Below are 27,510 nucleotides of genomic sequence, written 5' to 3' on the forward strand. Positions count from 1 at the left end.
ATGTGTGCGTTGTGGAAGTCTGGAGCACTCAGAAGAGAGTCTGTAGAAGCTGGTGAGGTGCAAGCGAAGCCCAGACGAATCTCCCAAGATGGGCAGAAATCGAGGAATCCTCCTCCACAGTCCTTGGCACCAACTGGTGAGAGTAAATGCAAGCAGACAGGTAACCGCACCTCAATAGAGAGGCAACCAACAGATACTTGAGCTTGTGAAGACGGTTCCTAGAAGCTGGTGAGGTGCAAGTGAAGCCCAGACGAATCTCCCAAGTCGTGGGCAGAAATCGAGGAATCCTCCACAGTCTTGGGCACCAACTGGTGAGAGTGAATGCAAGCAGACAGGTAACCGCACCTCAATAGACAGGAAACCGACAGATATTCAAGCTCGTTCCAACTACACAAGAGAGAAGAGTTAGGCTTCATCGTAAACAGCACACATGTTAACAGTAACAGGGAACAATAAACTGGTGAAGAAAGGGAGTAAGAAGGGAGTGCAATTAGAGGAAAGCAGGTGGCAGCAGGCAATTAACTCATCACTGTGAGCAGCATCTCCACAAGATCAATCAGCATTCCCATGGAAAAACATCCGCCAGCATACTTCCCATCCCCTGCCGCACCATTTGGACCTTCTGCCAAAACTAAGCCCCTCACTCCTCCCCCTTTTAGATTCTGCTAAGTGCAAAGAGGACTCACCCAGTTCACACTCATTTCTCCCTTTTTCTCAAACACTCCAAAACAGACCACTCAGGATGTGGTCGTAGCATAATGATATCTAATATCTCCAGCTTCTTCTGCCCCTAGACATCCATGGTTAAATATCTGCAAACTAGTTCACAATTCACATCTGACCCCTCAAATTTTGCACACTTATTCAGAATTGGTATGGCCAAAACCACTGCTCATCAAGGACTATCAGAATCCACAATCAAGATGTTTGGCCACTGGCCTTCCTCATCATACCAGAAATATATTCGACCCAACCCTCAAATCATCACACACGCTCAACTCTCCATCAGCCGTAAGTTTCATTCACCTGGTGGCAGCCTGGGGCCACTCACTGTTACATTCACACATTCCATATCACACAATTATCAAATTCAAGCATGTCTATCCTCCTGCAAGGATATCATATAATAATATCTGCCCTCCTCACCAGGGCTTAGACAGTACTAAGCATGGTTTGTCCTTTGCATAGGTACTACACAAGCCTAGCTCACCCTTATTAAAGGGCTAATGCATAAATGTTGTTCATCTTTTGACAAAAGGTATTGCACAACACCATCGACCTTATCGTCGGGCTTTATGCTATGCTGTTCATCTTTTGGCAAAGATATTCCACAAATAACATCCACTCTCATCTGAGGGTTCATAATCAAACTTTGTTTCTTTCAACAAAGGGTATTGCACAACAATGTTGCCCTTATCATAGAGCTTTATGCTACGTTGTTTTATTTTGGCAAAAAAATTCCTCAAACAACATCCACCCTCTTTGGAGGGCACATAATCAAATGCTGTTTATCTTTCAACAAAGGGTATTGCACAACAATGTCGCCCCAACATAGGGCTAACACAAACATTGTCCATCCTCTGACAAATATCACACAATTAACATTCATACGCAAGCAGGGCTATCCTCAAGCAAGTATATCACATGAACCATGGCCCCTTAAGGGTTTCATAAGGGTCATCAGCAAACGCAAGCACAGCTTATCCTATCGCTAAGGTATCGCACAACCATGCCAGTGATATTGCATAATTCATACACCAATGTATGTTTAGTTATCACATCTCCTTTTCTATTCTCCAGACTGAAACTTCAGCCACGAAGACCTAGCTCATAACTCATCTGGAACTCCTCCTCTCTTTGGGGGTAGTATCTGGTTTCTCCTTTTGGTATAGGCTTCTCGCCCCCTGCTTCCTATCTCCGGCAGGATCTGATGGTCCGAGTAGCAATCTAATTAGTCTGCCAGACCTTACACTAAAGAGAAAATATATTCTGTGGTTCAGTATTATTTAATCAAATAAATGTCATGTCAACTTTACCAGGTCTGCGAGTCTTTCTGATAGAAATTTAAGCATAGTTCAAGAGGGAGACTCGCAGCTGTACATCATCACGCCATTATCTAGTTAGCTCTTTGCCAATCACACATCAGCCATTGGTTTAAAAGCCTGCTTTCAATCTACTTCTTTGTTGTTTCAGTGTGCCAGCACGGAAACCTCCACCTGCCCACCACCACAGTCAAGTCCCGTCCTGCAATGGAGTAGGTTCCTCGCCCCCTGCCTTCTATCTCCGTCAGAATCTGATGGTTTGAGTAGCAATCTCATCGGACTGCCAGATGGGGCTTATGCCAAAAGAGAAAATATATTCTGTGGTTCAATATAATTTCATCAAATAAATGTCATGTCAGCTTTACCAAGGCTGCGAGTCTCTTATAGAACTTCTATTAATTTTTTTCTCTCTATACAATGAAGTGTATGATATGATGATTGAGGCTAAAATGATGCCTTGCATCTCCATTTGTGTTCCACGAGGGAACGAAAGTCATCCAGGTTTGGAAATAAGAGGGCGAGTTAATGATTTGAATAGGTGAACTGTCCCTTTAAGTGATATGCTAATCTATGTTTTTAAATTCTTAACAGGGGAAGTCAGGAGGTCCTCTGTTTGTGGAGACACTGCAGTCGGTGTCTTTTCACTCCTTAGCAATTTTGGCTGCAATTTACATGAGTACCCTGAAGGTTATACTAAGATTTCAGCATTTCTTCCATGGATCCACAAGATCACTGGAAATGTTAATTGAATTGAGATTATTTCCCCTATTTATTATCTCCAGATTGTTTTTCTATAAAAGTATCAACCATCAAATCATCCATGAGTCCTGTGGTCTTCATTTTTACAACCTTATAAAACTGCAGGAAATGCACAGCAGTTGTAAATGGCTCCTTCTACTACATTAATAATAGCATAGTGTCATAAAACCAATAAATTGATTTGAGATTAATGTGAGATTACTTTTTTATTTGTAATTCATTTGTACATTACAGTAATGGTATTTGTACTAATAGTAATGGTATACTCTTAGAAAAAAGGTTATTTGGGTATCTATATAGAACCCTAGGGTTCTTTACTTAGCTCCAAAGAAATCTTTATGTGAAAACGGTTCTATTTACAAAGATTTACAAAAAAAGAACCCTTTTTGCATATGAATTTTTTAATTCACACATCCATTAAACGTTATTCTGGTAATAATAAATAAATAAATAAATAATACATTTAAAAACAAAACAAAAACCAAGGGTTGCAATTCCATGTTGGGAACCCCTAAAAGGTTCTATAAAGAACCTTTTCACTTGGCATAAAGAACCCTTTAAGCCCTGTTCACACCACCTGCGACACGATCCCATTCCTTTTCAGTGAGAGCATAGCAACTTTCAGCGACACGAGCTGCCGCGGCCATTGGTGACAAAGATCACCGTGGAGAGCGACAAGACAAATTTGAGAAAATTTCAACTTTATGCAAATGATGAGCGACATTAGTGAGTGACTACCAATGAGAGTGAAGACAGCGGAACTAACGTCGTCTGTCTCCTGGCAGACTGAAGACGAGTGCAGGCAAGATGGAGAAGTTTCAGCATCGTGAGGGATTTACTGTTCTATATAATTTGTCTGTAACCACAGGCATGGATATAATAAAACAATGATGCATGGAAAAGCGTGTCAGAAATGGTCTGCATTCAAGTGAGTTTGATTCATTCATTCATGATTGATTGTCTTGTTAATGATTTATATTGACAGATTGATCACCTTGTTAATGATTTAATGCACTGAACACTGCAGCACGTTTTGTAAAACACTCTACACTGCATTCTGAGAATTGATTCCTTGTCAAATTGTAATGATATCTTAATCTCCGGTAAAATTAGGTCTCATCCATGATCACATTTTCAAAATCTATGGCCAGACGTGCAGTCCTCCAATAACATTACAGCGAATAACAGTAGGAATGCCCACTAGCGTCACAAATTGCAGTCTAGTGACACCAGTCCACAAAGTCGATGGCAGTGTGAATGGGGCTTTAGGCTTTTTTTTGATGGAACCCTTAAAAAGGGTTCTACATAGAACTTTTTAGGGGTTCCAAATATGAAGTGAGCAATAGAACCCCTTTGAGTTCTATATGGGACCTTTTTTCTAAGAGTGTAGAATAATATTTTTGAAAAAATATGTTTACAATCATGTACACTCACATGAGATGAAGACTCTAGCAGTCGTGGAGAAAAACCTGCTTTATTCTACATTTGGTGCTGGGCATTCATTCAAAATGAGAGTCGAATATTACTTTTTTTCCCCTCAATAAACTGGTGGAAATGGATGCTATCACCCGCAGAATAAATAAAAGGAAAAATCTGAGTTTAATACAAGTTGAGCCCAATTGATAGCATTTATGGAATAATGTTGATTACCACAACATTTTATTGACTCGTCCCTCCTTTTCTTAAAAAAAAGAATATTATATATAATTATATATAAATATAATATTAATTATACTGTTTTAAAAGTATAGTCATAAGACGTAAACAATATGCGTGTTAACATGATTTTAGTGTGATCAAATCACTTACGAACCTACAGTACAGTTGTATCCAATTTTACAACTTTGTTGCCATGACAACATAACACAGTAACCCCTGAAAAAACATCATTTTAAACAACTTTGCAGCTCAAATAATACATGAGTTTTAACCGAACAATTAATTTACATTCTTTTATAAAAATGATACACTTTTAAGCCACAAAAATATTACTGGTTTTGAACCCGTAATATTTATTTGATCATGACTGACTGCAAAAAGTGCGTTTTTTGATGACATCGGTAACTGAGAACTTCCGTTTTTTATGATGCTGCAGCTACGCCGCTAGGTGTCAGATTAACATACACAACTATTACTGAGTGCACATTTAAGGCGAATTAAAACTGCAGGTTTTTTTTACATTTGTTCTATGTAATGCAGTTACAGGCATTTTCATTGTTGTCACTGTTCTAGCACCACCTTATGTGGAAAGATAAGGATTTACAGTTTCACATTTTATACCTCAGTTTTATAACAGATTTTTATTTATTTTATTTTTTTTATACAGTTGACATCTCATTCATGGTATTTCATGAATATAAAAAAATGTCAACTTCAAATCCAAATAAGTTCAATTAAGACAGAATCAGATACATTTACACTGCATCATACAGACTTGACATGATAAAATAAATCTTTAAATTATGACTACCTCATCTTACATTCAACCGCACTCTTTTTTAAAGGCAACATGTGCGTGTCACACAGATATGTCGGAGCCTGAACCTTTAGTTCCCCCAACAAAGCGGTTAAAGTCAGCAGTGTGGGAATTCTGTGGTTACCCAGTTTGTAAAGTTTGTCACAAAAAGTATGTCGGATATACAGTATGTATTTTCACGTACTGGATCGTCTCGAGCGCTCAGACGTTCAAAGTATACTCTTTGGACAACAATTTACATTAAGAAAACAGATTAACATCTGGGCCCCACACAAACAGTCTGCATAGTTGACCAAATTTGCATCACACATTCTGAAATTAAGTTTATGAAGTAAAATGAAGCAGATCCGAGCCTTGAGCTGACACACTTTTTACGACAAACTGAGAAACATTAATGGTTCCTCATGGGTCTTTATCATCATGTACTGTATTTCACTTCTTGTTATAAGAAGAGATCTGAATTATGCAAAAATTGCAGTCATGGTGCAGTCTGTTGCTGATCTCTTGTGCAAAATACTCTGTGTATAAACCATCAGTTTATTGACACTGGGACCACAAATGTGACTGATGCCAAAGGCTGAGCTTCTTTTATCAAACAGTGGTGGTGATGAAGCATTCTGATTGCATGAGGCCACAAGTACGCTATCAACTTAAATCTCTCTTTTTATCACCAGTTACTAATAGCACAAGACGATGAAATAAAAGAAGGTATGGGAAACTCAAATGTCTCCACTCCCAACCTTATATTTAAACCATTTTCAGTGAGATCTCACTTATTGTCTTCTTCATCTTGACCACCATCTGTCTGCTTCTGAGCCACCCTACTGCCAAACCTTACCTTCACTGGTAAGATTGATGGAAGAGCATCATAATTGACACTGTTTTATTAGCATCAGATATCGAGGAGGAAATATAAGCAAACACACATTTTCTTAATTAGGCTTAATTTTAAAATCACATCCAACATGTCAGTATAGTTTCAGCAAAACTGTATAAACTGTCTCTCCAAAACTTTCTAAATAATATAAAGATAAGTAGTATGGTGTGAAAAAGATAGTAATACTAATATGCAAGCATCTCTTTCTCAGCCCATGTAAATGTGGGTATAGTGAATGGCACAGAAGTTAAGAATTTAAGGGGCTTCAAAGAATATTATGAATTCAATACAAGTTATGCTCAATCGACAGCATTTATGGCATAATGTTTCACAAAAATGAATTTCAGCTTGCCTCTCATTAAGTAAAAAAATCATGGTTACAGTAAGACACTTGCAATGGAAGTGAATGGGGCCAAGCCATAAACATTAAAAATACAACATAGTTTCAACAGTATAGTCACAAGACGTAAACATTATATGCATTAATATGATTTTAGTGTATAACATCACTTACTAACCTTATCTGTGTAAAGTTATATCCAATACCAGGATTACATGGTTTTGTTGTCATGACAACAAAGTTGTAATATTGGATATACAATTATATACCGTATGCCTTAAGAAGACTTAGAAAATGATGCACAAGTTGCATCATACTTTTTATGATACTTTGGGGTATGGGCATCACTTTGTTTATAAAGTGGTGGGGACATGAAAATTAATTCGGTTCTGTGCGAATAATGTCAAATAATCTTTTACTGTTTTAAAAAATTGTGATTCTTGATTACTGTGATGAGGAGGAGGGCGGGGCAGGGCTGTGAATATGCTCGCCCGGCCCCCAATCGGGCTAATCAGCCGAGGAGAGGGGTAAATGCAGCCGGATGCGGTAGTTCAGGAGAGAGAGAGCCACACGCAGTTGCCGTGTGTGTGTTTATGTTTGTGTCTTTTTGTTTAAGATCTTATTAAAATATTACTTTGACTGTTCAGCCTGTTCCCTCCTCCCCCTTTCCCATTTTTAACCCTGTTGCAATTACCAATTCAAGAGCTCCAATAAATATTTTCACATAATTCATTTGATAACTTGATAAACAGTACTAGGATTTTGCTAGTCAGTGGATAAATACATGGATAAGTAAGATTTTAGCCAGAATGACTGATTGGTCTCAAGGCAAAGTTTTCGCCTCTAGTACAAGAGTTATGGGTTCTAATCTGCCCTAATATAACTTTTTAATTTAATAAACAAAGATTTATCTGTTTGCATTTTCCTTTGCAATTTAACTGGAAAGGAATGCGCAACTGCAAAGCGAATAGAGCGCACGTCTGGATGCACAAGAGAACATAGCTGCCCACTGTCATTTAACACCACTGATAACAGACGCAACGAACACTAATTATAATATTAAAAATAATACATTATAGCGCTGGATCACCACTTATTATAACACAAATTAAATGGAAACTCCTGCTCAAGAATTGGGGATGTTTCTTCTGCATTAGACAATTACAGTACCTGACAAAAGCTATTTCAAAAAGTGGTGTGGACTAAATTGACAAAGGCAAAAAGTGGTAAGGACCTGTCCCACCCGTCCCTCCCATAAATTACACCTATGCTTTGGGGTTCTATTTTTTCTTTTTCTTTTTTTTTTTTTTTTTTAAAGCTGAAGTGTGTAATTTCTGCTAGCGCAAACAGAATTGCTAAAATAAACATTGTTTTCAAACAGCCTTCAGAATACACCCCCATCTGCCGCTGATCAAACATTTGTGTTCTGCATAAGAGAGTAATACGGGATTGGAAAGACATGAGGGTCAGTAAATTATGACGGAATTTTCATTTTTGGGTATGAACTGGTTGCACTGAATCCACAAATTAAGACAGCACTTTAGTGACGTATTTACCTGTGTTTACATTCTTAACAGGTGATTCAGGTGGTCCTCTGGTTTGTGGAGACACTGCAGTTGGTGTTAACATCCTTCGGTGACCCTGTTCTGTTCAGTTCACTAAAGTACCATGGATCCATAACAGCATTGGTAATGTTAATAATGTTACAGCCAGCCAGAGCTAGAAGTAACATAAAATGGACCACAACACTAATAGAGGCTCAAAAAGAGGTATTTTAAGTGGGAGAGATAAATACAAACAGAAAGCCAAAAGTCAAACAGCAACTCTTTCCACACTGAGCAGGTAAACTGGTGGCGATTTATGAAGGAGCTTATCTCCCCTTGTACTGCATCTAATTGAACAGAAGGAGAGGGAAAACAGATCAAAGGGCTGCCAGTAGGCCAGCACAAAAAAAAGTCAAACTGAGGATACTGCCACCAAGTGGACCAGAGGGTCATAACAACTGACTTTTGCAAATGAGGTAAAATGTTTGTTTAAAATAGATTTGAAATTTTATGTCTGAATCATCAATAAATCAACTGGTCCTCATTGTTGCAGTTCTTTAAATGTCAACCCATTTAATCTGAAAACATGTTTAATTGTTGCCTTAAATTTTCAAGTGGTGCCAAAATTACATCTTGCAGTGGTAAGTTCATAGCACTTTTGAACCACTTTTAATTTGATCACTAATGAAGAAAGTCTGCAGAGCTCTAGGAGATGGTTAATTCTGATAAAATGTTATACTGACAAGACGATCTGCTAATGAGGTTTTAACCACATTTATTAACATAATTCTGCATGCTGATAAACACTTCCTGCAGATAAGATGTGCTAACATGTGCTATGCATACAGTAATAATATATTTTATTTCTTTCTTATCTTTATTTTCTGTTATGACTTCACAATAATCCATAAATTATCTGATGTGAAACTGGGAAAACAGGGAAAAATAACTAAAAGGCTTGTAAAGTGCTTGTGGTAAAAGCACACTTTACATAAAATATGAATACTCACGAGACTATGTTGGATAAAGAAGTTGGCAAATTAAGTTGCCATGTTTACAGGGATGTTATATTAACCTTTTATCCACGCTACGAAAACTGGACATATTTGCGGTTCTCAGAAACCACAATGTAATGTTTGGAAAATGTTTTATGAACATAATTTTGTTAGCTGGGTTGTAAGTAAAATAATATTATGTGGAACAATATAATTTTATGTTTGTAAACCAGTTTATGATCATTTGGAAGTGAGTGAGATACAGGCCCGGTTCTTCGGGGGTGCTTGAGGGTGCTAAGCATGCAAGTATTCAAGTATTCATTAGATAAGTCTTGGTTAAAACCTGTTGATGTGCATTGTACCCTCCCTTGGACCTGACATCACTCTGCTTACATTTACAATACAATTTACCGTCCATAAATCTTATTAATGTTGACAAATTATACATCTTTTGAAAGATCTAAAAATTCAACATCAATATCCGGTCTGTTTCATGATAAAAATTCTCCAGCAACAGTAATGTAGTCATTTGTGTCAGGAGTACAAATCAAAACATGCTAAATCAAAATGGGATTTCATACCTTTATTATTAATAAGTGATCGCCAGATGAATCCAATCCGCCACACTTGGGTAAAGTCCATGACAAGCGTCCAGTGAAAAACATCTAATAGCACATTTTGTCCATAAATGTGATAAATCTGAGAAATATTGATATAGTCTCCATTGTTTACATGAGATTTCACCTGAAAGAATTACCTTTCCTCATCGTTTTCCAAAAAATATGCAATATGAGCAGTATTTATGTTGGAAAACCATACATGATCTTACACATTAGAGTCTCACAAACAAAATGAGCCCACCATCTTCTCTCTGCTCCTGCTGGCCACTCCGCTGCCAAACCTGATTTTTACTGGTAAGATTTATCAAACAGCTTATTAATGACATCTGTTTTATTGGCATATATCAGATATTGAGGGGAAAATGAGCAAATGTTAATGCATCTTGTTAATTTTGTTAATCATGATATATCATAGATTTCTCTTGTTCAGTATCTCTCTCTCACAGCCCTTGTGAATGAGGGCATAAATTACACAACAAAAGCGAAACCCTACACCAGACCTTACGTGGTTTCTCTTCTGAAGAACTCTCGACATATCTGTGGTGGATTCCTCACTTCCGATGAATCTGTCTTGACTGCTGCACATTGCAGAAACAAGAAAGCTTTTCATTAAGTCTGAGCTGTTTAGCACAAGTTTTCAGATTATTCAAATTCATAAATAATGTGGTTTCTTCTGGAATAACATGGACACACTTCTGATATAAGTATCTAAACTATAACCTCTTCCTCTTATTGATAGAGATGGATTAAGAATTATTATAATTTACCTTAATAAAAAAAATAAAATTAAAAAAAAAAAGACAGTAGCATAAGGGTTATTGTTCTGAAATGTCCATAATGACATTGTTACTAAATTACTAAATTAAAAAAATGTTTTTTTGAGGGAATGCAGAAAACTTTTGAAAATGTTGAATATACTGATCAATAATAATTAGTTTCTTTCAACAGTACTGACATTCTAAAAGTTCTGACCTAAGTACATGACCTAAGAAGTGGGTGGAGAGGGTTACGCATCAGAGTGAAGTCCTAATACAAGCATCCTTCCCACACCGAAAACCTTTTTCGGAATGACATTATGCTTTTGAGGGTAACAATCTGCATTCATAATATATATACACATACACTCACTGGCTACTTTATTAGGTACACCGGTACATCTACATATTCATCCGATTATCTAATCAGCCAATCATGTGGCAGCAGTGTAATGTATAAAATCACGCAGATATGGGTCAGGAGCTTCAGTAAATGTTTACATCATCCATCAGAATATGGAAAAAATGTGATCTAGACCGTGGCATGATTGTTGGTGCCAGATGGGCTGGTTTGAGTATTTCTGAAACTGCAGAAAGTTCTTCTGGACGCAAACGATTGATTATTTTGAGTAACAAAACAATACTTATATACTTTTTACAAATGTTCTACAAATGTTCGCTTACGTACATCTCTGTGACGTGCGCTCATGAGAGGGATGACGTAAGCTCGTTGGTAAGGTCACGCGTCATGTGGAGGATGAGGCAGGAAGCGCGTCATTGTTTACAAGAGAAACTTGCACAGAGCACAGACCAAGCGCCATTCACAAACCAAAACAATTTTAAAACAATATAAAAAAATTTTTATTTCCAAATAATAATAATAATAAAAAAAATGTAAACAATGACGCGCTTCCTGACTCCTCCTCCACGTGACGTGTGACCTTACCAACGAGCTTACATCATCCCTCTCATGAGCAGACATCACAGAGATGTACAGAAGCGAACATCTGTAGTTAAAAAGTATATAAGTATTGTTTTGTTTCTCAAAATAATCAATCGTTTGGGTTCAGAAGAACTTTATTTGTCGACTGGAGTCATGTGGATTATTTTGATGCACCCTAACTATGCATTTTGGACCGTCAAAAAATGGAGTACATTCACTTGCATTGTTTAGAGGAGGCGGCCTGAAATGAAATCCTAAAAGTCTTAAATTCTGTTTTGATGAAGAAAGAAACTCAGATAAATCTTAGATGGCCTGAGGGTGAGTAAATTATCAGCAAATCTTCATTTTTGGGTGAACTATTCCTTTAAGACTAATTCACACGCACTGTGTTATAACTGGCTTATATCTTTGGAATGCACATCTCGATATCGATTCTTAAATACCAAGATCAACCATTTACTCTATTCGGCAACCCTCTACAATGCGAGTAAATTACTCGCATATGTGACTAAATTTCACGCTATGCGACTAAAAATGTCTGTAATTAGCCACTGGCTGGTAAATCTTTGGATTTCAGTCACCATGATAGAGTAGTATAGTGGCGAAGAAGTTCACCAACAAGATCCTTCACTGCGTATTGAATGTAAAAGTTTGGTTTGATTCGTTCTTTACATTTACTGTACATTTAAATTTAGTCATTTAGCAGACACTTTCATCCAAAGCGGCTTTGTAATGCATGTCCAAAGACCTGATCCACACAATCAATTTGGCATTAAATAATGTCTATTTTAAAATCCTTTCTGTTCTTTACAGTCAGTTGTTAATCAAAAATAACAAAAATAGAAACATTTAATTCTAATCGCACATACAACAATAACATGATAATAACATTAATAACTTGATAATAACTAGAGGTAGACCGATATATTGGTTTTACTGATTAATCGGTGCCAATAGTTGCTTTTTGGAACTTTTGGTTATCGGTAAAAATCTGTTGCTAGTTGCCGATAGATTTTAGGCATTTCATAATTTCAAAATAAAAGCTCCTGGGCTTGTTTATACTTAAGTCATGCGTTATGCACCAAATGTTAATTTTTTTCTGGTTAATATTGGGATTTTGTGTTGTACAAAAAACTGCATCTGGGATTTTATTCATTTTGGACTCTTGGTCTTTGCCCGTCATAGTACAGTAAGGATTTATTTTTTTATTTTTTACATTTTATCAAAACTATCGGCCGATCCCACCACCTTAGCTATCGGTATCGGCAAAATCCACTATCAGTTGACCTCTAATGATAACAACAAAATATGCACATAAACATTTCATTACGCTTATGAGCGGACTTAAATTGAACCACTCTATTTTAGTCTATAACCGACTAGCCGGGTCAGTTATAACACGGGTTAACGCCATTAAATGCGTTGTTGTTGTTTTTTCAGTAAATATAAATAATAATACAAAATAAAATTATAAATGTTCACAATGTATTTTGATTTTCAGGAAAATAATTAAATAAGTAACATCTATGAAGCAACAGTTTTCATTTATTAAAAAAAGATGACATTTTAGCATTTGTTTCTATATACCAATTGAGACAATAACAAGCTATAACTTTAATGCTGCCATTAATTTTGCATTGATAGATCGCCTTCTACACATCAAAATGTAAAAAATACAATACAAATAATAATATTAACCATGTTAATCATAATAACTCACTTTTTTTACACATAATGGTGCCAAAAAACACGATGGTTCAAAATGTCTCTTTGCACCTCTTGGCGAGGATTTTGTGAACGTGTCTTACGTGTGAGAAATTAAAAGTTTTACCGCTGCGTTAATCCCTACGATTGTAATGGTACCACGGATCCGCCTGCCCCGGCTTCGTCCCTTGAGCCTCCCATGGCTCCACCTTCCACGACTTTGCTCCACGGTCCAACCAAGCCCGAGTTCCAAGTCATGGCTGCCAAGCCAGAGTTCCACGTCATGGCCGCCAAGCCCGAGTTCCACGTCATGGTCACTGAGCTTGCGCCACCTTCTGCCCCAGATCCTCAGTGTGCTCCAGGCCATGTCACAGCCACGCCAGAGTCAGCTCCAGGCCATGTCACAGCCACGCCAGAGTCAGCTCCAGGCCATGTCACCACCACGCCCTGCTCCATACCATGTCAAAGCCACGCTTGAGTCTGTTCCATGCCATGTCACGCCTCAGCCTGCTCCATGCCATGTCACAGCAACACCTGAGTCTGCTCCATGCCATGTCATGTCATGCCTCGGCCTTCTCCATGCCATGTCACAGCAACGCCTCAGCCTGCTCCATGCCATGTCACAGCAACGCATCAGCCTGCTCCATGCAATGTCACAGCAACGCCTCAGCCTGCTCCATGCCATGTCACAGCAATGCTCGAGTCTGCTCCATGCCATGTCACCGCCACGCCCGAGTCTGCTCCGTGCCATGTCATGCCTCGGCCTGCTCCATGCCACATCACAGCAACGCCTCAGCCTGCTCCGTGCCATGTCACAGCAACGCCTGAGCCTGCTCCATGCCAAGTCACACCAACGCCTGAGCCTGTCACCACGCCTCAGTCTGCTTCACGCCATGTAACAGCCGAACCTCAGTCTGCTCCATGCCATGTCACAGCCAAGCTTCAGTCTGCTCCATGCCATGTCACAGCCAAGCTTCAGTCTGCTTCATGCCATGTCTCAGCCAAGACCCAGACTGCTTCATGCCATGTCACAAGCAAGCTTTTGCTCCACAGTCCAGGCCCGCCTCCGCTCCACGGTCCAGCAGCCACGCCTGCCGCGGCCAACGAGTCGTCATCCACGCCTCCCATGCCTCCATGTCATGCCATATATCCACGCCACCCCCAACACACACACACGTCAAGTCACCATGCCCACCCCACCCCCCAACTCCCTCACAGTGAACTTTGTGTTTATGTTTTGGGGCATCGGGAGCCACCCCTAGTGGAGGGGATATGTCACATTTATATGTTTTGTTCTTGTTTTCATGTCTTTAGTTCCTGTTCCTGTCATGTGATTTCCTGTTTCCTCATGTTATCTTGTCATGTGTTTCCCCTGTTCATGTGTCTTGTTTTCATTGGTTCATTGTTTGATTACTTTGTTATTAGTCTTGTATTTTAATTTAGTCTTGTTATCTTGTTTATAGTTTAGTCTTGTGATTGGTTGTCTTGTTTACCTGTTACCCATGTCCTTGTATTTAAGCCCTCATGTTTGCCATTGTCTGGTGTCAGGTATTGTTAATGTAACGTAGTCCATAGTCAAGTCAAATCAAGTCATGTTTAAAGTCAAGTAAAGTCTAGCCTATAGTTATGTCATGTCATGTAAAGTTTAGTCGTTCATGTTTATGTTTTGTTTTGTTCACGTTTTAGTCAGGGTTTTGGGATTCCACGTTTGAAAAATAAACTGCACTTGGTTTCATCACTTCATCATTGTCATTGCCAGCAGCAGCCACTCGTTACATACACACACACACACATATATACATTTGCCGATATATATGTATTTTTTTTTTTTTTTTTTGCTGAATAGAGTAAATGGTTGATCTTGGTATTTAATAATCGATATGTATATATGCAATTTCGACCCCGTTTCAACCTGGTATTAAGATGTGTTTCGGGTGATCTGATCACATGTGGTCAGCCCTAAATACAGGTCTAAATGGGGTCTAAATGTTTTGTGATCGGATCACAAAAACCACATATGAATGTCGTCAGAACGCATGTGTCCACATCGCAGGTGTAAAAGCTAATCCATCCTGTATGCATCCCGGCAGCAATTAAGCGACACCCCTCACCTGTCAATCAACCGCTGCGCTAAAACAAGAGTTTAAACTTTGCCGATTACGAGCAGCTTTAAAAGGAAATAATCGTCTGCTCATAAAATTTAAAAAAAGCGGATACATACATAAATCACAAGAGCTTCTCGGATCTTCTGATATCTGTCTGATATCAACACAACAAAAGAAGCACGAACACTTGAAGCTCCTTTAATACAGGTAATACACTAAAATAATGGATAAAGTTGCAAGTTTGTACTTGGATTAAATTTCAACCACATCTGGGAGAAATAGCACGCCGTTTTATTTATTTTTTTTTCGTTTTCTTTGTCTTTTCTGACTTTGTTGCACTTTAATATCATGCATTAACACACTGACATAGTGACTGATATATGTAGTCATGAAACAGAGACCTTCCCTCCAAATCCCAACACTAGTGGTCACAGGAGATGCATTTAAGCATCCAGGTGTAAACAGCAATGTGTCTCACCTGAACACATGTGATCAGATCACCCAAGACGCATCGTAATACCTAGGGGCGCATTAATGCATGGGCTTACATGGGCTGAAGCCCAGGGGCCTACAACTCCCATGGGGCCCAGCCTGCGGCCATGGGGCCCATTTTCACTTTTCCATGTTCATGGGAGGAGCGCGTTTAAATGCATTCAGCAGGAGACGTGGTTGTAGACATGGTGACAGTGCACAACTGTTAAAGGCATCCGTGTAGTGCTTGTTCAATGCACATCAGTTCAAATAACAGTATATGTTCAAGAAAATGAAGTTTGACGTTTTTAGCCTCACAGATGATGTGCACACATGGAAATAAAGGACCCTGAAAGGTATGTAAAATATGTAATTTGATTCACAGAAGTCACATTATTTAATTGTTTTAGTTTGTGGTAAGTAGCACTTAGTGTGTCATTTTTGCACTACTATAGTGTCATCATATGGAATTGCAAATATAATATAATAGTTTTTAACCTCCCCACATCTTCCTCCCACCCCAAACTCACACAAATTGGACAAGCCACTGTTGTGTCAGACTGAACAGGCCAGATGTTTTGATAGCACCACAGAATTACACTTTTAGGTGAAATCAACCTGCAAGTGGCTTACTTATAGTTGACTCTTCATACTGTATTAAGCTGGGATATGAGAGAATGCTACAAAAAACAAAACAAAAACACATTTACACTAATGTTGATCTGTGCTTACATTCTTAACAGGGGGATTCAAGAGGTCCTTTGGTTTGTGGAGACACTGCAGTTGGTGTTGTATCCTTCTCTGCACCTGATCGCTGCAATTCAGATTTGCTTCCTGATGCTTATACCAAGATTTCTGCATTTCTTCCATGGATCATTTCCACAATTCAAAATATTAGGGATGAATTTGAACAGAAAGGGGAGAGTGTTTCTTAAAAACTCAATTGCACTTGGATTTGTTTTTAACAAATTTTCTTTCATTAAAAGTATCATGTGTCAAGCATCAATGAGTCATGTCGTCCTCATTATAACAACATAAAATGGTCCAAAAATGTTCTCATATTGTCTAAAAATTCTGTTGTCCATTTATCTTGAAATACACGGCATTCAGAATCCACCTTCTGTTTCTTTGAAAAAGACATTTTAACGATGCACAAAGATAACCTGTAGGATTACTTAGGTACCAGCTAATGTTACAGCCTAATTAACACAGATGCAAGGAACTCTAGTGGCGATAACAGTAACTGCATCTGCATGTGGGCAATTCTGCAACTGCATTAAATTAAATTTACTTCGGCTGTGGGCTGTAGTGAATCATCTGGCGACCCGGAGGTTTTGCATCACTGAGCGGGCCATATGTTTTGCACCCCTGACATAGATATTGACAGCTCTAAATGCTCAACAAAAACAAAACACTCTAGCACCACCTAGCCTTGTAAAACATTATTACACACATATGAGAGAGTTTCACTGCTGAAAACTTTTACGAACACATAATTTACTAGAAAGCATGAATGATATACTGTATATACTGTTATTCTTTTATTTTTATTTTTTTTTATTTTTCTCCCAGTTTGGAATGCCCAATTCCTAATGTGCTTTTTATGTCCTTGTGGTCGCGTAGTGATTTGCCTCAGTCCGGGTGGCGGAGGATGAATCCCAGTTGCCTCTGCGTCTGAGACCGTCAACCTGCGTATCTTATCACGTGGCTTATTGAGTGCGTTGCCACGGAGACATAGCATGTGTGGTGGCTTCACGCCACCACCAAGAACGAACCTGTTTAATTGCTGCCTTATATGGTGCCAAAGTTACATCCTGCAGTGGTAAGTTCAAAGCACTTTTTGACCACTTTTTGACTGAAGAAAATCTGCAGAGCTCTAGGAGATGTTTCATTCTGATAAGCAATTTCTGATGAAAAGACAGTTTGCCAATGATGTGTTTACCACATGTATCAACATGATTCTGCCCAATGATAAAAACTTCCTGCAGATAAGATGCTACCATGGCATCATGAAATTGCTTAAGTTGCTTAACTATTTTCTAATTGGGATACAAATTTTAAACAGAAGAAATTAAGAATTTGGAATTATTTGAACAGGCAATTTAATAGAATGCATAATAACAGATTTACTTATCTCTTATTTTTTAAATCTTTATTTTATATAACAACTTTACAATAATCCATAAATGATCTGAAGTGGAACTGGGCAAAATTACAAGAAGGTTAAGCAGTCCCATTATCCTTCCCACTTAACAGGGTAAGTTACAACACATTTTTTTTTTTTTTTTTTGTACAGGTTAAGAACAAAGATTGTTAAAATAGCATTAATGTAACATCCTTGTGTTCAATAAAAGTTCTCTCAATGTTATTAGTGCAACATTGTTCATACATACTTTAAACTATGTTACAAGTTTTTCATCAACAAGACTTTTTAAACTACATATCACCCCTACTATAATGTATCTTTTTGTTTATTTATTTTTTATTTACTGCAGTAACACTATTATTATGACAGAAATAATATTGATTCATATTAAATCTAATAGGGCAAATCTATTAGACTGCATTTAATTACAACTGGAAAATGTCTTATGGAAATAACATAAAATATTATACAAATATTTTTCAGAAAGACTATGAAGGGGTTTAAAGTTTGAACCTCCATGAATTATGAAAAAATAAATAAAAAATAAAAAATAAAAAAAACTGACAATTTCCTCCTGTTATATTCTACTCCTGTTCAAACTGACCATGTTTGCCTTCAGATATTCCAAAAGATGACTTAAATGAATAGGCCTGTGTCCTGCTAAACTCATATCATTCTCATCCAAATAAAATGTTCAAACAATTGTATTCAGTTACAGTCTCCAGTTACCTTTATTACTTTTTGTGGGGCAGGGGATTTTAGCTAGTAAAAAACTAACTTTGAAACACCACAAACCACAGTGGCCGATGAGCCAAAACGTTCATGTCAAGCTCTGTTTGAAATCGGACCGAATGTTTTGGTGTGAATCCGAATGCGATCAATATGCTCACTCGGGAAGCTGACATGTTGCTTCTGAGAGTTTAAGTACCCCGGGATCGGCCACATTATGCAGACTCATTAAGCACCATCTTCCATCAGACATTTTTGCATCGGCTTTCACGAGAACAAAAATTAGCGTTTCCCAATCAGTTTTCCAACCGCTTTACATGATTTGCTAACTATACTGAAATTCTCTACTTTCATTGGATAGTTGAAAAATTCCCATTCTGGTTTGACAACGGCCACAGACTGGGAAACGTGCAGTACTGTTCCGCAGAGATCTATACTTCCATGTTAACTTTGCCTTGTGGTGTGGCCAGAAGATTGTTGTGTCAAAAGTGTAAGAGATCTGGGTAGGGTTGTACCAGCTGTGCGTAAGGTCTCACTTATGTTGGGACGTAAAGTTCACACTAAGGGCTTAGTAACTACTAGTTAGTTTGTAACTAAGTCAGTGCTTAATTTGGTTGCACCATCTGTTCTTAAGGCAAGACTTAACTAGTAGGTCGTAAGCTCTCCGTAAGTAATGCGTAGTCACATAATATGACGTTTACCTGTATTGATCCAATAAACAGCCTTGAAATTTGTACACAGAAGTGTTAAAAAGCCGTTAGTTTCAGTTTTATCTTGTTATGGATGATGTTCAAACCTTGTTTGCTCACGTAACTGTCAGCTGTAATAAATTATATCCCCACTGAAATGTGATATGTAATAAAACAAGAATTCATTAATGAAATATTTAGCTTATGTATATAACAATATTCAATAACTGTATCTAAAATGAATAAGAGACCATAAATAAACAAATACTAATACAACAGGCTGTAAAAACAGACATTTATTCATTTTAAGATCTATTTTGTGTATGTTGAAACTTGACACTGGGCGAGGTACACAGGAAAGTGCACCTTTAGATCAGTTTCATGCTGAAGAGGTGCGTTTGTAACGAGTGTAATTGCCAACATCATCATATGTCAAAAGGACTGAAGCTTGTCAACCAAATCATGAGATCATTGATGTCATTAAGCGAGTCTGCATTTTAATTCCAACCGTTACTCCTGGTCAGATGCTTCCGTAAATATTTAGTTTATATGTAGGGTTATGTCCTACCTAAATTTAATGGTGCAACGCTCAAATATTTAGTAGTGCGTAAACTGTGACTTAGTGCCCATTTACGCCACAACTAGGCTAAGTTGTAACATACGTATAGCTGTTGCAACCAGCTCCTGGATTCTGACCCCGGGTTAAAACCAGGAAGTTATCGCGTTCGCATAATTAGTAATGAGCGCGATTTGGAGGTTGCATTTTCCCCCTATTAACATTAAATTTTTACTCCACTGATGGTTAGGTTTAAATTTGGGTATTCAGTTGATAAAATATGCATTCACAAGTCACTTCTGGCACCCCACTTTGGACATTTCACCCAGAAAATGGAGGTGAAGGCAAAGCTCCAAAAAGGGGCGGACATAGGGAGCCCCTTTAGGAGTTGGTGCAACCCCCTTTTGGAGTAACCACGCCTCTTTTGGAAATTCCGTCCCCGTTTGGAGACCTCCGGCCTGCAGCTATACCTACTTTGAAAATGGAGCTCACACGTGACCATCCCATTTGCCTAAAACATTCACTGCTTTGGCCACTAGGGGCAGTTTTTCTAATTTCAGTAAGTACAGATTGATTTTAGCCAAATAAAAGTCAACCTGCTCTTTCTGATTTCACTGTGAGATCAGTCTGGTGCAATTGCTGTGTTCATAAATGCCTTAACTAATTGAACTAAGGAAGTAAATGCACCAGGTTCCAAATCAAATGCTCCAAACAAAGCCAAGTGTGAAAACTTGTTTTAAAAAAATAAGAAAGATTAATGGACTTGTTATGCCAACCAAGAATGTGATTAATCATTATTTCTAACACTTATGACAGATCAGCTCTTTTTAAAGCTAATTTCGGAATATGAAACCACAAGGATTAAAAAGAAATCTATCTTTTCTATCTGTGTTATTGGTAACACAAGCTGAAAAAAGATATAGTTGTGTCCCCCAGTGTCTCCACCCATGTTTACCATATTTAAACTCCCGGAAAGATTGTTTTCTCTCTGAGATCTCACTGATTATCATCTTCATTATGATCGTCTTTCTGCTCCTGCTGGCAACTCTGCTGCCAAAACTGACCTTCACTGGTAAGACTGATCAAAAAGCTTATTAATTACCAAAGGTCAACATATTTCCTTAAATACTGAATGAATAACAACATGTCAGTATGATCTCAGAAACACTTTAGTAACTGTATCTGCATTTAACTGACTTATTAACAGAGTAATCATGGTTGATGACTTATAAAGATGTTTCTACCTGAATGTATGATCTGAAAAAGTTACTGATAGCATTTCTCTCCCTCTCAGCCCATGTGAATGTGGGTATAGTGAATGGCACGGAAGCAAAACCCCACTCCAGACCTTACATGGTTTCTTTTCAAGCCCTCTTGGGTGATACCTGGGAACATAACTGTGGTGGATTCCTAATTTCTGAACAGTTTGTCTTGACTGCCGCACATTGCCAAATTAAGTAAGCATTTTGTTTAGCCTGAGTTGCTATCATTAGTTAAAACCATGATCTCAGTAAATTCAAATAATGTAGTTTAATATTTCAGAGTACAATCACTTTCACTGTTTAAAAAAAATGGAGCTTGATTTAAAGTTGATTAGAATCGTACTGATAATTTTATACTGTAGAATTAATTACCAGTACCTATTAATCATGCAGAACAGGACTGGGCTCAAAATGTAGGACACAGCTAAATATGTAAAAAAAAAAAAAAAAAAAAAAAAAAAAAAAAAAAGATTAGTTAATAATAGTTTTAACTGCTATTAATTGAATATTCGGTGTGTTTGATATTTAAAACTACCTACATTTTGTGTTTGTTTCATATTAGCTATACAGTGCATCCGGAAAGTATTCACAGTGCTTCACTTTTTCCACATTTTGTTATGTTACAGCCTTATTCCAAAATGGATTAAATTCATTATTTTCCTCAAAATTCTACAAACAATACCCCATAATGACAATGTGAAAGAAGTTTGTTTGAAATCTTTGCAAATTTATTTAAAAAAAATAAAAATAAAAAAAAATAAAAATCACATGTACATAAGTATTCACAGCCTTTGCTCAATACTTTGTTGAAGCACCTTTGGCACCAATTACAGCCTCAAGTCTTTTTGAGTATGATGCTACAAGCATGGCACACCTATTTATGGGCAATTTCTCCCATTCTTCTTTGCAAGACCTCTCAAGCTCCATCAGGTTGGATGGGGAGTGTCGGTGCACAGCCATTTTCAGATCTCTCCAGAGATGTTCAATCGGCTTCAAGTCTGGGCTCTGGCTGGGCCACTCAAGGACATTCACAGAGTTGTCCTGTAGCCACTCCTTTGTTATCTTGGCTGTGTGCTTAGGGTCGTTGTCCTGTTGGAAGATGAACCTTCGCCCTAGTCTGAGGTCCAGAGCACTCTGGAGCAGGTTTTCATCAAGGATGTCTCTGTATATTGCTGCATTCATCTTTCTCTCAATCCTGACTAGTCTCCCAGTTCCTGCCACTGAAAAACATCCCCACAGCATGATGCTGCCACCACTATGCTTCACTGTAGGGATGGTATTGGCCAGGTGATGAGCGGTGCCTGATTTCCTCTAGACATGACACCTGCCATTCAGGCCAAAGAGTTCAATCTTTGTTTCATCAGACCAGAGAATTTTGTTTCTCATGGTCTGAGAGTCCTTCAGGTGCCTTTTGGCAAACTCCAGGTGGGCTGTCATGTGCCTTATACCGAGGAGTAGCTTCCATCTGGCCACTCTACCATACAGGCCTGATTGGTGGAGTGCTGCAGAGATGGTTGTTCTTCTGGAAGGTTCTCCTCTCTCCACAAAGAAATGCTGGAGCTCTGTCAGAGTGACAATCGGGTTCTTGGTCACCTCCCTGACTAAGGCCCTTTACCCCGATCGCTCAGTTTGGCCGGGCGGCCAGCTCTAGGAAGAGTCCTGGTGGTTCCAAACTTCTTCCATTTACAGATGATGGAGGCCACTGTGCTCATTGGGACCTTCAATTCTGCAGAAATTTTTCTGTACCCTTCCCCAGATCTGTGCCTCGATACAATCCCGTCTCGGAGGTCTACAGACAATTCCTTGGACTTCATGGCTTGGTTTGTGCTCTGACATGCACTGTGAACTGTGGGACCTTATATAGACAGGAGTGTGTCTTTCCAAATCATGTCCAATCAACTGAATTTACCACAGGTGGACTCCAATCAAGTTGTAGAAACATCTCAGGTGCATCCTGTTTCCACTGATCATCCTTGAGCTCAATTTTGAGTGTCATGGCAAAGGCTGTGAATACTTATGTACATATGATTTTTTTTTTTTTTTCGTTTTTTATTTTAATACATTTGCAAAGATTTCAAACAAACTTCTTTCACGTTGTCATTATGGGGTATTGTTTGTAGAATTTTGAGGAAAATAATTAATTTAATCCATTTTGGGATAAGGCTGTAACATAACAAAATGTGGAAAAAGTGAAGCGCTGTGAATACTTTCCGGATGCACTGTAAATGAGTGCATTTACATGAACACCAATATGCTGAAACTACCAATAATCAGTTTATTCAAGAAATCTGACAAAGAAAACCACATTAATAGTAGATTTGAAATCTTCTGATTATTCTTCTTTAGACATCAAAACATAAACGTGTGGACAACACTTGCGCACACTGGAAAAGCCAGTGAGAACAACGGTGAAAGTGTTTACATGCAACGCAAAATCTGTGTAGATCTGTTTTGCTTAAACTATTTATGAACTTAAGAAGGAAAACCGTAACCTACAGGGCTTCTATACTACACTGCAGCAGTTTAGAGGTCATTGACTGTACTGTGTAGGGTATGTACTGTATCACGTTCATGACACTTGCTCCGATAATTTGTGAAAATGGATGTCTACATTATTATATTATTATTTATATTGCTATATCAGCAAAACATATAGCGACTGACCTGCAAAATTCTCCCTGGTTGATAGAGGTGTGTTTTACATTTTCAGAGGGATCATGATGTGTTGTGAGCAGTGTCGTGCTTGCTGGGTTTGTGTGCAATTTTAAGTCAATGTTTAATTTTGACAGAAAATAATATGTTTTTGAGTGAATTATTTGATTTTGAGGTTTGTACAAATTGGTGTGTAGTTTTGAAATTGTGTTTATAGTTTCAAGAAAATAGTGAATATGTTTTAAGAAATGTGTCTTAGCACTCGAGAAAAACTGTAATGTTAATGATACCTATTTCTTTCAACAGAACAATGCCTCTGACCGTTGTTGTAGGTGCTCATGACCTGAAAAGTACAAAGGAGGGTTCTGACCGCATCAAACTGAAGTCCTGCCACCCGCACCCAGACTATAATCCAGATCCAATACAGAATGACATTATGCTTTTGAGGGTAAAATCATTTTGATCAGGAAACAGTGGTTCTAACAAGACATTCCTACTATATTTTTCTGCAAAGAGTATATTTTCTCTATTAGAGCAACACATTGACGTGAACATCTTTTTAAAGACATGTCTTTTTAAAGACGACTTTCTGTCTTTGGGTGATTCCTGGATGCGGTCGTTATCTCTCCGCCTCTGATGGCCACGGGCGCTGCCTCACGTGTCTGGTCCGCGATCACACTGAGGCAGCGTTTGTGGATGGTTCATGTTCTCATTGCGAGAACATGACCATGGCAACGTTGCAGTCGCGGCTTTCCTTCCTCCAGGGGAAAGCCACTCCAGCCGCCCCCCGCGCTGGGCCTTCTACCTACGGGTACGAGGCCGGCCCGGCTGGCACTGGAGGCGATTTGGGGATTCCAATGGGTGCGGTCTCGCCAGGTAAATCCCCGTGGACCTCCCGTTCCCCAGCACGCTCATTTGCCCCCATCGAGTTCAGAGATGAGACCAGCTCGCCTCACATCCAGCTTAACGTCTCTTTCAGGGCTCGTGAGCAGGTCGAGTCCTCGATCACTGCAGCGGAGAGCGCGCTGGTGATGTCGGACGCCGAGGACTCCGCCCAGTTGGAGTCTGACGCAGAGCTGATCGCCATGCTTGCCCAGGCCGCTGCGAGTGTCGGGTTGGACTGGAACCCTCCACCCTCCCCTGAGCCCTCGTGGCTAGATGATTGGTTCCTGGGTTCGGTGCGCCGCTCATGGCCGCACCCCCCCTCCCCCCACTGTAGGCTTTGGTCGTCTCTAGCGACAGTGTCGCTGGACAGGCCGCCTCCGCCCTGCACGCCATGGTCCTCCTGCAAGTCAAGATTGCACGGCTCAAGGTCCTGTACCCTCTCTGCTCACCGAGGGCGTCCCCCTGCGGCGGCGAAAGCCCAGGCGGCTCCGCCACAGCCTGAGCCCAGTCCTCGGCCCCAGGGTAGAGCCCTCCGCAGGAAGCTGACGCCCCCTGCCTTACGACCCGGAAGGCTCCTAAGTGCACCTGAGATGTACGACCAAGGGAAGGAGACATCAGCTGGAACCATGGAGCTGGTATCCAGACCACTCCATCCCTCGGTGGAGGGCCGGAAGGTAAATCTTATGTTCCCTTTTGTTTTGTGTTCGCCGCACCCCGAATGGGTTGCAGTACCCACATTTTCAAAAAAAGAGTGGTTTCCTCACTCCTTGGGTCACACAGCCGGTGTATACGACCGCCATCATCACGGCGACCAGACACCGAACACTCGCAGTCAGGGCCCCGCGAACGACTGAGGTCGGATGCGCTGTCGTGGCAGGCGAAGCTCAGCAGAGAGTGGAGACCCCAAATCAGCTGAACCACCTGGGGGTGGAGTCAATTCGGCAAAGCACAGGTGGACCTGTTTGCTTCCCAGGAATCCTCCCACTGCCTGCTCTGGTATTCCCTGATGGGAGCCCCCCTCGGGACAGACACACTGGCACACAGCTGGCCCCGGTGGCTGCGCAAATACGTGTTCCCCCAGTAAGCCTATTTGCACAGACCCTGTGCAAGGTCAGGGAGGACGAGGAACAAGTCACCCTCGTGGCCCCATACTGGCCTACCCAGACTTGGTTCTCAGACCTCACGCTCCTCGCTCCTCCCTGGCAAACTCCCCTGAGGGAGGACCTCTTCTCTCAGGGATGGGGCACCATCTGGCATCCGCGCCCAGACCTCTGGAACCTCCATGTCTGGCCCTTGGATGGGACATGGAAGACCTAAGTGGCCTGCCACCTGCAGTGGTAGACACGATCATTCAGGCCAGGGCTCCCTCTACGAGGCAGCTTTATGCCCTGAAGTGGTGTTTGTTTGTGAGTTGGTGTTCTTCCCAAGGCAAAGACCCCCAGAGATGTGCAGTCGGGTCCTTGAAGGTGTATGTGTTCACGTAACACAGTTCAGCTGTTGTGGCATTTTGGCATAGGGACCCCTAGTGTCACTACATTGACACAACGTCGAATGAGTGACAGAAGGGGAACGTCTTGGTTACTGTCGTAACCTCCGTTCCCTGATGGAGGGAACGAGACGTTGTGCCCCTCTTGCCACAATGCTGTACTACCCAATGGAATGTCCGGGACCCTGTCTCGGCTCCTCAGCACAAAACCTGAATGAGTGGTTGCGAGCCAGCTCCTTTTATACCAGTATGTCCGGGGGAGTGGCATGCAAATTCCACTCACCAATTCTCATTGGCCTTTTCTCAAAGATAAGAGGTGTTTGGGGCTCCCAAGAGCGACCCCTAGTGTCACTAGATCGACACAACGTCTCGTTCCCTCCATCAGGGAATGGAGGTTACGACAGTAACCAAGACGTTTCAACACAAAGTAAACAAGGCAATAAAATTAACTGCTGTTACATTTTATAGAATATGATTAGATCTGTCTGATTCTAATGATCTCAGTTTTTTAAAATCTCAGTTACAGAGAAAAGTCAGCAGAAACAAAAATGTCAACTGGATTTCCATACCAACAAAAGAAGGGGACATTAAAGCAGATTCTGATTGCAGTGTTGCAGGCTGGGGAAGACTGAGCACTAATGGCCCAAGAAGCACATGCCTCATGGAGGTCGATGTGAAGATTATGGAAAACAAAAAATGTGAAATTAAATGGGAGGAGGAGTACTCAGCTTCCCAGATGATGTGTGTATATGGTAATGGAGCAAGCTGTGAGGTATATACAAAAGTCATTTGATTCACAGATTGTTCATATAAAACATGAATTTGCTTCAATAATACCAAAACATGGGGTAGATAACCAAAAAAATGTAAATTAAATTATTAACTTACCCACATGTTGTTCTAAACTAACATTTCCTCCACATGTATGTAAAGATATGAGGGTGAGTTAATTATTTAAATTTTTGGGTGAACTGTCCCTTTAAGTGATGTGCTGATCTATGTGTTTACATTCTTAACAGGGGGATTCAGGAGGTCCTCTGGTTTGTGGAGACACTGCAGTCGGCGTCACATCCTTCGGTAGCAAATATGACTGCAATTCACATGAGCACCCTGAAGTTTATACGAAGATTTCAGCATTTCTTCCATGGATCCACAACATCACTGGAAATGTTAACTGAATTGCAAATAAAAAGTAAAATAAATATTTCTCCAAATTGTGTTTATTAAAAGGATCAAGCATCAATCATCCATGAGTCATGTGGTCTTCTTTGTTACAAACCCATGAAACTGCAGCAAGTACAGTACACTACAGTTGTAAACAGCTCAACTTGGAGTTGATTAAAGTGGCTAAAATGGCATCTTCTACATTAATAATAGTGTCACAAAACCAGTACCGCCGCTCCCTATACGTATATTTCTCAGTCAGCATAGGGCACCAACTCCCTAGGGGGTCACCATCTTACCCTAAGGGGGC

At 39.7% G+C, this 27,510-nt stretch overlaps 1 protein-coding gene across 1 annotated transcript; it reads left to right on the top strand.

Moving 5' to 3' along the window:
* On the top strand, positions 1-27,282 carry LOC127438077 (granzyme B(G,H)-like). The gene is made up of 6 exons (XM_051693358.1): positions 1-136; positions 20,728-20,823; positions 21,046-21,208; positions 23,972-24,113; positions 26,557-26,808; positions 27,056-27,282. The coding sequence occupies exons 1-6, from the start codon at positions 1-3 to the stop codon at positions 27,212-27,214; spliced, it is 948 nt and encodes a 315-aa protein (XP_051549318.1). The 3' UTR covers positions 27,215-27,282.
* Positions 27,283-27,510: the final 228 nt, after the last annotated feature.

The sequence above is a fragment of the Myxocyprinus asiaticus genome, chromosome 49, assembly GCF_019703515.2.
Source record: "Myxocyprinus asiaticus isolate MX2 ecotype Aquarium Trade chromosome 49, UBuf_Myxa_2, whole genome shotgun sequence".
NCBI classification, from domain to species: Eukaryota; Metazoa; Chordata; class Actinopteri; order Cypriniformes; family Catostomidae; genus Myxocyprinus; species Myxocyprinus asiaticus.

Bases quoted from the DNA above. Each gene is read 5' to 3' on its own strand.
- LOC127438077 (XM_051693358.1), top strand. From the start codon at position 1: ATGTGTGCGTTGTGGAAGTCTGGAGCACTCAGAAGAGAGTCTGTAGAA. The intron at 24,114-26,556 runs GTAAAATCATTT...TTAAAATCTCAG, and splicing joins ATGACATTATGCTTTTGAGG to TTACAGAGAAAAGTCAGCAG. The intron at 26,809-27,055 runs GTATATACAAAA...CATTCTTAACAG, and splicing joins GTAATGGAGCAAGCTGTGAG to GGGGATTCAGGAGGTCCTCT.